Raw genomic sequence first — 11,387 nt, 5'->3', positions numbered from 1 at the left:
GAGCAGTAGAAAACAACCTTTCTCCCTCCTCTATGTGACATCCTTTTATATATTTGAACATGGCTATCATATCACCCCTTAACCTCCTCTTCTCCAGGCTAAACATGCCCAGCTCCCTTAGCCGTTCCTCATAAGGCATCGTTTCCAGGCCTTTGACCATTTTGGTTGCCCTCTTCTGGACACGTTCCAGTTTGTCAGTGTCCTTCTTGAATTGTGGTGCCCAGAACTGGACACAGTACTCCAGGTGTGGTCTGACCAGAGCAGAATACAGTGGCACTATTACTTCCCTTGATCTAGATGCTATACTCCTATTGATGCAGCCCAGAATTGCATTGGCTTTTTTAGCTGCCGCGTCACACTGTTGGCTCATGTCAAGTTTGTGGTCAACCAAGACTCCTAGATCCTTTTCACATGTACTGCTCTCAAGCCAGGTGTCACCCATCTTGTATTTGTGCCTCTCATTTTTTTTGCCCAAGTGCAATACTTTACATTTCTCCCTGTTAAAATTCATCTTGTTTGTTTTGGCCCAGTTCTCTAATCTGTCAAGGTCGTTTTGAAGTGTGATCCTGTCCTCTGGGGTGTTAGCCACCCCTCCCAGTTTGGTGTCATCTGCAAATTTGATCAGGATGCCCTTGAGTCCATCATCCAAGTCGTTGATAAAGATGTTGAATAAGACCGGGCCCAAGACAGAACCCTGTGGCACCCCACTAGTCACTCTTCTCCAGGATGAAGAGGAACCATTGATGAGCACCCTTTGGGTTCGGTCAGTCAGCCAGTTACAAATCCACTGAGTGGTAGCATAGTCAAGACCGCATTTTACCAGCTTCTTTACAAGAATATCATGGGGCACCTTGTCAAATGCTTTGCTGAAATCAAGGTAGGCTACATCCACTGCGTTCCCTTCATCTACCAGGCTTGTAATTCTGTCAAAAAACGAGATCAGGTTAGTCTGACATGACTTATTTTTCAGAAATCCATGCTGACTATTGGTGATCACAGCATTCCTTTCTAGGTGCTCACAGACTGTTTGCTTAATGATCTGCTTATGTGGGAACAACCCCTGGGTTGCAGGGAATTGGACTAGATGACCCTCTGGGGATCCCTCCCAACTCTACAAGCCTATGATTCTAACAAGTTCCACAGTTTTACTATGTGCTGCTACATGAAGCATTTTGTTTTACCCATCCTGAATATTCCAAAATTCAGTTTCTTTGGAAGTTCCCCAGGTCTAGTGACATGAGAGAGGCAGGATAAACTTTTCTGTATTATTATTATTATTATCATCATCATTCGAATTTGAATTTATATACCACCCTATACCCAAAGGTCTCAGGGCAGTTCACAGAATAGAATCAAAATATAAAACCACAAAATACACAATCAAAATAAAAACAACAACCCAATAACCCCTCCCCACAACCCACATTTTAAAAGGGCATAGGATGTCAAATCCACCACTTTATCCACTGGAAAAGACCTTCCCTGAAACCCTGAAGTGATTAGTCTCTGCCAACCTGTGTAGACCTTGCTAAGCTAGATGGACCAATGTTCTGACTGACTATAAAGCCGTTTGATTATATTATTGTGCGTTCTACGTTGCTGTATGCTTAGCTTGACTTCCCTAGAACTCACTCCCTAAGAACTAAATGGAACGAAACACATCGAAGTGTACTTCTGAGCTACACTGAGCGCGCGCACGTTCAGGAAGGGGTTAACTTCTCAGGCTTTGCTCATCGACCCCTCCCCACCCCCCAGGAAAGAGTCACCTAGCACAGATATGGGTGGGTTGAGCTGCAGAAGGGAAGCATGGGTCGATTAACATTCACGGCTGCATCTTCCGTTGAATAATAGCGGGTGGGGTGGGGTGTGGCTTGTTCTGTAGTGGCCTTACACGGGAGTAAGTTCCTCTGTGTTCGGTGGGGCTCATCTCTGAGTGGCAACCGAGGAGAGGAGAGGCTGCGAGAAGGTGTTTCCGATTTACCTGCTATCAGTTCGTAGCTGCGAGAAGAAGAAAAATTATTTTGTGAATGAATATCGGCTGAAATTAAGAAATTAGAGAGAGAGAATAAAATTTGCAGAAAGCATGTCAAATGTTTTGCGTTGTTGTGAAAAGGGTGTTTAAAATAATGAGTTGTTGTTGTTGCTGCTGCTGTTAATTAAACTATGAGGATGATATCATAGCAGTTCCCAGAACGGGTTACAACATAAAATAAAATATTAAAACTTGTAGAACAATTTACAATCAGAATACGGCGCAAAAAGGAGCAACTAAACTTTGCAAAAAGTCATGAAAGAATCACCTTAATCCTATCTATTTAGAAGCATTTAAAAAAACGAAAGCTGGGAACTTGCTGAGAACTAGAGGGGCTCCTCTCCTCACGAACTTAATCCTTTCTTGCCCTCCCCGATTCAGCCTCCCCCCCCAAAAAAAAAAAATTTACACCAACAAATTTGAAAGTACTGTATTAATTGGTAGACACCTTCGGTGGATAAGCGTGGATAACTTCTCTGTGGGATTTAAATCAGGATCAATATAAGGTTGCAGTTTCATGAGCATTGATTTGGGAATAAAACCCACTGGTCTGAACCCATGGGGGATTTACTTCCGAATTAGTATGAAGACGGTGGGTCTGCCTCCCTACCTCCAGTTCATTCAGCTGATGTGGCTGTTGCTATATTATTATGCTTAATAGCATCACTTGGAATGTAAACAGGGACGTGTGAATCCTGCCCAATCCATACGAAGGAAGAGGGAGCAGAAACGTGTGCAACTACTCATGGGCGTAGCCAAGGGTGGACAGGGAGGGGCAGCTGCCCCCCCCCATCAATCAATAAAAATCAATAAAAATACATAGCTAACTGAGGTTCTGTCCCTGTCCCCCCAGGACTCCACCAACAAAAATCCTGGTTACGCCCATGACATCACTTTGGAGAAATGTACCTAAATGCAATAAAATAATTTGAAGGAGGAGAATAATAATAATGGTGGTTCTTTATTCAGATCAGAGAATTTTGTGCTTCAGAATCCGAAAGTTGCCGACTAATTTCAGTTGGGATCTTTCAACTTGTTAAAAAAAACCTTTCCTGGATGCAAGGAGAGTCAGCTTCCCTAGGCTGATGACTAGCAGTAAAAGAGACCGCTCGTGATAAAATCCCCTCTCCTGGGATGGGGGTGCAGGGATCTTTTGCTTCCCTTGTTTTATTTTCTTGGAACATAGTAGTCTACTCTCTACTGGTCCATTGGGCTCAGTACCGTCGGCCAAGAAATTCATACCTATCCATTCCTAAGGAAATCAGCCCTGAGTGCTCACTGGAAGGACAGATCCTGACGCTGAGGCTCCAATATTGTGGCCACCTCATGAGAAGAGAAGACTCCCTGGAAAAGACCCTGATGTTGGGAAAGATGGAGGGCACAAGGAGAAGGGGACGACAGAGGACGAGATGGTTGGACAGTGTTCTCAAAGCTACAAACATGAGTCTGACCAAAATGCAGGAGGCAGTGGAAGACAGGAGTGCCTGGCGTGCTCTGGTCCAGGGGGTCACGAAGAGTCGGACACACTAAGCAACAACAACCTTCGGCCATGGCTAACTGTGGCTTTCCAGGATGTTAGGCAGGAGTCGCTCACCCAGCCCTCCCTGGAACTGGCGGGGATCGATCTTGAGACCCTCTGTATGCAATGCAGATACTCCGCCACTGAGCTACGGCTCTTCCCCGTTGCCTTCCCTGTTCGCTTTCCTCGGCCATCTGGAACACCAGAGTTGTGAATGGTTTGGGAAATGTGAGGGTTTGCGGCGGGGTGGGGGTGGGCGGCGCGAAGTGTGATATCAGAGATGGGGAGGGAGGCTCCCCCCTGCTCTGTAGCTTCCCGATGCCGGGGAGGCGCTCTTTCCCACACAACCGTAGTATTCTGGGCATAACTCTAGAGCCTGTTCCGTCTGTGACCATGCAGCTGCCTGGCTAACAGAACAGACCCGCGAGGGCTGCGCCTCGACCATGTGCATTTCCTAACAGCAAGGCCAATTTTTTGTTTGTTGGGTGGGTTGTAAACTGCTTTGGGTTGTAAACTGCTTACAATCAAGCGGTATATAAATTTGGTTGTAAACTGCTTACAATCAAGCGGTATATAAATTTTATGAAATAAATAAATTATATAGACATGGGCATAGCCAGGCTTTTATGGGGGGCAGAACATCAGATTTGTGTTGATTTGTATTGATTTTGATTGATTGAGGTTGCAGCTGCCCCCGTCCCCGTCCCCCACTAGGCCCATGGATACAGATCGCTGAAATATATATTCAATAAAATGTAAATGTAAAATATGTCAGATGTTTCCATAAACCTCCAGTAAAATTATTAATAGTCAGTAACTGTGGCGAGGGAGTGGAGATCCCCACACTGGACGAAGAGAATCAGCACTTCTCAGAATGTAAGCAGTTGCAACAATGTTTGCTTTCCTCTGCCCTCCTCCTTCATTTTTCCTTTTGTGTCATGTCTGTCAGATCGTGAGCCTATGAGCAGAGTTTCTCCTATACTTAATGTATGTTCAGCGCTTAATAAACGTAAAGTGGCTTATAAACAATTATAACAACGGTTATTTCCGCGAGCGTAAAAGCAGGAGCCGTGAATGGAGATTATCTTATCCTCTGGATCCTCTACTCTTTATGCGGAAGTAAATGAATGGCCTTTGCTTCTAGGAAAAGTTTGGAATGAGACTGATTAATCGATTTGTGGTGTTACTTGTTAATTCCGTACTGGGATTGCAGATCCTTCCGGATCCTTGATCCGCCACTCTCAAAACAGGATCCTGTCTTTCAAGCGCTCCATGGCAAACAGAAATCTTTTGGGTGAAGCTTTCCTCTTGACTCCATCTCTATAGGCTTGGGTCGGGCGAGGTGAACCTGGTAGACTTGTGCTTCTTTATGAGTTTCTTCATTCATTTAACAGTATTTTTTTATTATTACGGAACCAAGCACTAATTAATTATACAAACGTTGGAAGATAGGTGTCTTTAAAGTGTCTAGGACTGTCTTCAGAAAAGCTCAACGTCGACTTTAAGAAAGGCTTCAGGAAACCGCAGGAAGAGGTCAGATGCAACAGCCGGAGGCATTCCGAAGTTATCTCACATTTGTTAAGCAAGTCTGCATTTTCAATCCGCATGGGAGCGAGTTTATTTGCTGTCTATACTGGAGAGCTATTCCCTTGACCCAACTCTTCCCATTCACAGGCGTGTGCCCTGTGTTTGCTAGTCTCCTGTCCTGTGTCAATTCTAACTACCCATTTTCCCACTTACCTCCATGTGAGTAGCAGGTCTTACATAGTGCTTACCCACCCAGAAATGCCCGGGAAAACACACGAATGAAAATCCATATCCCACTAAACCGAGTGACAGCTTTGCAACTAATGCAGGCCCGCTCAGAATACTATTACTATTTTTTTTAAAAATAAATAAATAACAATATCAATAATAATAAAGGAGGATTTTCCATGGGGGCTGTACTCCCCCTTCCTCTTCCCCTCCACCCATTTTTTTGTTGACGCTTTGAGATTGGGGGAAGGGAGTAAGCCGCTTTTTGCCGTAAAACTCTCTGCTTTCTTAACTGGATAAGGGACATTCAGCCCTGGAGCTCACTACTGCTGCAGTTGACCGGAATAGGGCTACTCTAAAGTTAGTGGCTCCTTGTCTGGCTCTCGCTAAACGTGCCCCACTAGGGGAAAAATGGGGGGAGGGGACTTGCGTTGGCAAGTTGCACAACGGAACGATTTGCTTAGCCAAGAAGATCTTCCGTCCAAGTTGGGGTTGTGGGGAGGAGAGAAGCGAAGCTGTGCCTTTAAGGCTTGTGCGCTCAGCCTGAAATGGTGTGGGCCTCGCAGGTGTGTGCGCGGGGTGGCGGGTGAGAGAAGAGAAGAGGGGAGGCCCCCTTGATTGACAGTCCCAGCGAACTGGTCCTTCCAGCCGCCCCCACAAAAGTTTCTTTTCTCCATCAGCCAGCGCTGCTGGGTGGTTGCCATGAAAACGGATTCTCCCCCCCCCCCGCGCTCCCCCGAGCCAAAAAGAGAAATTGAGAGTGTGTGTGCGGGGGGGGGGCGCCCCGCAGCCGAGTGGAAAAACTGAATTGAGGAGATACATTCAGAAAGCGGTATAACGTGGGACAGATATGTGGGCAGCAGTAAACTTTGGTTTGGTTTGCCCCGCCGCCCTCGCCCCCCCCCCGCAAGATCCCTCTGTTACTTTCCAGGGGAGAGAGAGAGAGACCGTGGTCTCATTGCTGCTTGTTTATCCCCAAGGGGAAGAGGGAGGCGGGCCTTTTTCTCATGAGATTTGGGAAACTCAGGAACTGTTCTGTCCCCCCCCCAATCACACATACATGCTCTTCTTTCTCTCCCACCCCAAATGCTTTATTGCTCCCGCGTCCCAGGAGGCGGCTCATTCAGCCTTCTTCCTTCCAAGAAACCCACTCTCCACTATTCCCTCCTTCAGTTTTCCAAAGTTTGTTCTCTGTACCATCATGAAGCACACAGTGCATCCGCCTCTGCCAATTAGAGCTGCGTTTCTCCCCAAGGATGCCAACTTTCCCCCCTGGCAGGGTTCCTGTGCAGCTCCCTCTAATTCAGTTGCATTTTCTTCTCTCTGTCTTTTTTTTCTTTTTGGGAACTCAGAATGGAAAATGGTGTTTCCTTCTTCGTTCCTACCCTCTTTCCTCTCCACTGAAAAATGGAAGAGGGAGAGGGGAAAACAAATTCGCAAGCTCGAATTGGCTGCAAGGTTACTTGAGTAAGCCCCTCGGCTGAATTCTAGCATCGCAGTAATAATACGTTCGCTCCTAAGCAAGACTCTGCTTATTAGACTCGAGTCCTTACTCCGAAGTTAAATGTTGCTCCCTTGTCCAAGAGGGTGTTTTAGGGATACCTACACAGGAAAAAGTACTTGGCGTCTGCAGTGAGTGTGCACAGGATCCGAGCTGCAGAACACACACACACACCCGCCGCTTTCTTATCAAATTGTGTGCGTGTGCGTGCCTGTGAAAACGGGGTGGAAAGGGGAAATAGTGCTTGGGTATATCTTTTTTTTAAAAAACTTTATTAAGTTACCCACTCAAGATTCCCGATGGAGGAAGAAAAGGACTGGCATTGGTATCCCACAGCTATAAATGCCCACATTGAGGGGGGGTGAGGCGAGGGAGGGGGGCATAGAGGAAAAATGAACCCTCTAAAAGTTGCAACTTTGGACGGGGCGCGCGGGTGAGTGGGAAGAAGGGAGGGGAGCAGCTTGGGAACCTGGTCAATTCCCCCTGCGTCAGGGGCCTGTCGAGGTCTGCGCTCTGATTGGCCGGCGGCTTCTCATTTATAGGCCGTCAATCAAATGGCCCGCAGAGAAAGGCTACAGCGGATAGGGCCGGAGAGCTTGGTGAGCTGGCAGCAGTTGGAGAAGAGAGCCGTCCGAAGAAAGAGCAGATCCGAAGAGGGGCTCGTTCCGCTGCCGGAGAAGTTAGTAGCCAGGGTCTCCGAGACTCTTTTTGAACTTAAAAGTCTTTCCCCCTACCCTCCTCCTCTTTCTTCTTGTAAGTCTAATATATTTCTTTTCCCACCCGGCAGCCAAGCTGGCGCATCTCCTGCCTGCCCCAGCCATGTACAGCATACTAGAGAGCGAGTTGAAGGCGCCCCAGCCTAACCCCGGAGGAGGTTCGGCCGGGAACGGCGCTCCGGGAGGCAACGGCAAGGGTGGCGGCGGCGGAGGAGGAGGAGGAGGAGGAGGAGGAGGAACCGGAGCCACGGACCAGGACCGGGTCAAGCGGCCGATGAACGCGTTCATGGTGTGGTCGCGGGGCCAGCGGCGCAAGATGGCCCAGGAAAACCCCAAGATGCACAACTCTGAGATCTCCAAGCGCCTGGGCGCGGACTGGAAGCTGCTGAGCGACGCGGAAAAGCGCCCCTTCATCGACGAGGCCAAGCGGCTCCGCGCCGTCCACATGAAGGAATACCCGGATTATAAATACCGGCCACGTCGGAAGACCAAGACGCTGCTCAAGAAGGACAAGTACTCTCTGCCGGGCAACCTGCTGGCCCCGGGAAGCGCCGGCGGAGGCGGCGTCAGCAGCCCCGTCGGGGTCGGACAGCGCCTGGACTCCTACGCGCACATGAACGGCTGGCCCAACGGCGCCTACGCCTCGCTGATGCCCGAGCAACTGGGCTACAGCCAGCACCCGGCCATGAGCAACGCGCAGCTTCAGCCCATGCACCGCTACGATGTGAGCGGCCTCCAGTACAGCCCCATCATGTCCAGCGCTCAACCCTATATGAGCGCGGCAGCCTCCACTTACAGCATGTCTCCAGTTGCTGCTGCGGCGGCGGCTGCCGCTTACGGCCAGCAACCGTCGGGGCACTCGATGAGCTTGGGGACGATGGGTTCCGTGGTGAAATCTGAGCCCAGCTCGCCGCCACCGGCCATCACCTCGCACTCCCAGCGGGCCTGCCTGGGAGATTTGAGGGATATGATCAGCATGTACCTTCCGCCCGGGGGCGACGCGGCCGACCCGTCGACACTGCAGGGCACCCGGCTACACGGCGTCCACCAGCACTACCCGAGCGCCGGGACTGCTGTCAACGGCACCGTGCCACTAACTCACATCTAGCCGTGTTCCCCTCGGATCGCCCTCTACCACCGCTTCCTCAAAACGCTGGCACCGAACGTCTCGCCTACGGTTTGGTAGCAGGAGAGGTGGTTTGGGGGCAGAGGGGGGTGTCGCTGGCTCTCCATCTTAACCAGCGAGTCTTTTGGACGCTTCTTCCCAAGGCAAATCCTATGCGGACGTCTCCCCAGGCATCTTGACTCTCGTTATAGGTGGCTTCTCCCACTCTGAATTCCCACACCATTGAAGTTTATGGCTTTGGGGTGGGAGAGGCGCGGGAGAACTCCAAAGGAAGGTAAAGCGAACTTTACCCAACTAAACAACTCAAAGGAACTTTAGATGTGTGAATAAAACACAAAAGGGGAGTTGCACGTCTGCATAGAGCACAATTTTCTGCTCACCTTGGAAGAAGCCGCTGTGAAATATCAAACATACTTCCTTATAGATATACAAGTTTTTTTCGGGGGGGGGGGTTCTTAAAAAGTTTCTTTGGGGGGGTGGGGGGGTTGGGAGAGCAACGTGGCCAACTGGCCTCGGTCTTAAATGTTTACATTTTGTCTTTTACTGTTCGGGGGCGAGTTGTTTTGTTTCTTTGCCCCCTTCCTCTTGCCTGGAGTTCTTTAAATCTGTCTGGAGTCTTTTAATTTTTAAGATATTTAAATATATGTAACCCCGGCCCCACCTTCCCGCTTTTAAATATATAGAGATTTATATATATATACAAATTGCTATGTGGGTCCCCGGGTTGATTTCAGAACATCAGTTTTACTCGGAAGTTAAGCAAGTTTGTCTGTCCTTTTTTTAGGCTCAAGTTTACTTTGGAGTAAACTTGCTTCGCGGGGGGGGGGGTAGAAATATCCTGCTTTGATGGGAGCCTTTGGGTAACCCGATTGCCAGCTGGCTGTGTGAAACTGGAAAAGAATTTCAAATTTATAAAATACTTTCTTTGCTGTTGCAAATAATGTGATTTTAATCTTTTGAGGGAAAATGAAAAGAATTCGCTGATAACGGGAGAGGAGGGGACGTTTTCTGGTTGTCTCCGTGGCGCTTGTACATTTCTGTAAATTCCCCTGCCTTTTCTGTTTTGTGGATTTAATCGTGGGATAGTTTGGCGAACAGAACATATCAACCCCACGAAACAGGTCATTTAGATTTTTTTAATATTTTATTTTGTTGTGTCCTCTGGTTTCTTTGAAGAGAACATGTCTCTTGCCCCCTCTCCCGTCCCTCTCCTTCTTCCCCTCAAAGAAAGAACTTTAAGAGAGATCAATAAATTTTATAACAGGCGCTTTGGATGTGTGTTTGGTATTTCTTGTTTAAAGCGGCGAAAAAGTTTCTGAAGCTGGCAACTGCGCCTTGTTCACGCTGGTACTACTCTGGAGTAAGTGTCTCTAACGGGTTGCGGCTGGGCTAGGGTTTGGGGGACAACCTACGTTGATCCGCGCTCCCGTACCCCAGTGCATGCTTTAATTCCGGAGTAAATCTGTCTGAAGGGTGGAATCCGAAGTATATTTAATGAGGGGTTAAGTCACCACGGGATAATTTTTGCTTCATTAAAATTGTGCTTAGGACAGCGGGCTGCAAGTTTTGCTTGGGAATTTCAGTCCGACCCTATCCGTGATATTGGAGCGACGCTCGGTTCAAAAGGATTTACTCCCAAGTAAGCGTGCGGGGGACAGCAGCCATAACCAAGAAAAGTTATTGCTCTTTATGGTTTATGGGGGATTAGGGAACTTTCTGCAGGGCTGTTGCAAAGTTACTGAGGCCGGAGGGACGCCAGAAACGTCAGCAGTACCTCCAGGATTGCAGGTTCCGAGAGGAGCATAAATTGTATGGGATGGGGGCAAAGGCTGCGGTCCTAACCCACATTATCGAGCCAGTCCAGTTGCGCACAGGCTTGAGAGTGAACCTTGGAAAGCATGGCGCTGCAAATCTGTCGAAACACCCCCCCAAAAAAAATATCTGGGTTTGTTATCATTCTGCTAGCAAACCCTAGAAATCCCATTAAAGTCGGTGGGACGTCGACCTTCCAAAGGACCTGAGACCGACGCAAGGCAGCAAAGCATCTGAAGTTGACGAAGGAGGTTTGAACTTTACGCATGGTGTTTTAATACTGACTTAAGTGTTTATTAAACGCTGCTTCCGCGTTGAACGTAAACACAAGTGGGGGAGAGTTTCAACGAAGTAAAAACAAAAACAAAAAACTTCAATGTGGATGTTCGGAGCGGGCTGAAATCATTGCGTCCGGCTCTTTCCTTAAGGGGCTTCTCCCCGCCGCCCTTCTTTAAACCGCGCTTTTAACAGTTGTTCCCCGCTTCTTCCCCGGTTCATACCTTAATTTGGTTTACATGTAAACGCCATTTAAAATTCTGCCCTCCTCATCTTTAAAAAAATAAAGTTCAGACATTACGCGGAGATTGCAGCAGCAACCTTAACGCAAAGTCTCTGTTAAAACCGGAGTGATGAGAGCCTTTACTCTTGTGAAAACGCCTGGGAGCGGGCTGCGCTCGCTTTCTTTTTTTAACGTTCCATGTGGAATCTTCAATTTACGTCTAACTTATTCAAAAAGTTTTTTTTTACAATTCCAGGATTTAATTATTTTTTCGGGCAGGGGGCGGATATCTTCGTCAAAGAACTCTGCCCCTGACATTAGTTCCTTAAGGTGCTGGGTCTACAGAAGAGTAAATGGTTTTAAGCTTGATGTGTTACCGTGCCATCCTTAGACTTATAATAATAATAATAATAATACTTCTCATTAC

The 11,387-nt window shown here is 48.1% G+C and overlaps 1 protein-coding gene across 1 annotated transcript; it reads left to right on the top strand.

Moving 5' to 3' along the window:
• Positions 1–7,360: 7,360 nt before the first annotated feature.
• SOX3 (SRY-box transcription factor 3) lies at positions 7,361–9,106 on the top strand. Its single transcript, XM_082208149.1, has 2 exons — positions 7,361–7,486; positions 7,595–9,106. Exon 2 carries the CDS (start codon positions 7,627–7,629, stop codon positions 8,629–8,631), a length of 1,005 nt encoding a protein of 334 aa, XP_082064275.1. The 5' UTR covers positions 7,361–7,486; positions 7,595–7,626; the 3' UTR covers positions 8,632–9,106.
• The last annotated feature ends 2,281 nt before the right edge of the window (positions 9,107–11,387 follow it).

Source organism: Podarcis vaucheri (assembly GCF_965113315.1).
Source record: "Podarcis vaucheri genome assembly, chromosome: Z".
Classification (NCBI taxonomy): Eukaryota; Metazoa; Chordata; class Lepidosauria; order Squamata; family Lacertidae; genus Podarcis; species Podarcis vaucheri.
Note: the sequence above shows the minus strand (reverse complement) of the source record. Positions and strands in the feature narration are given on the sequence as shown.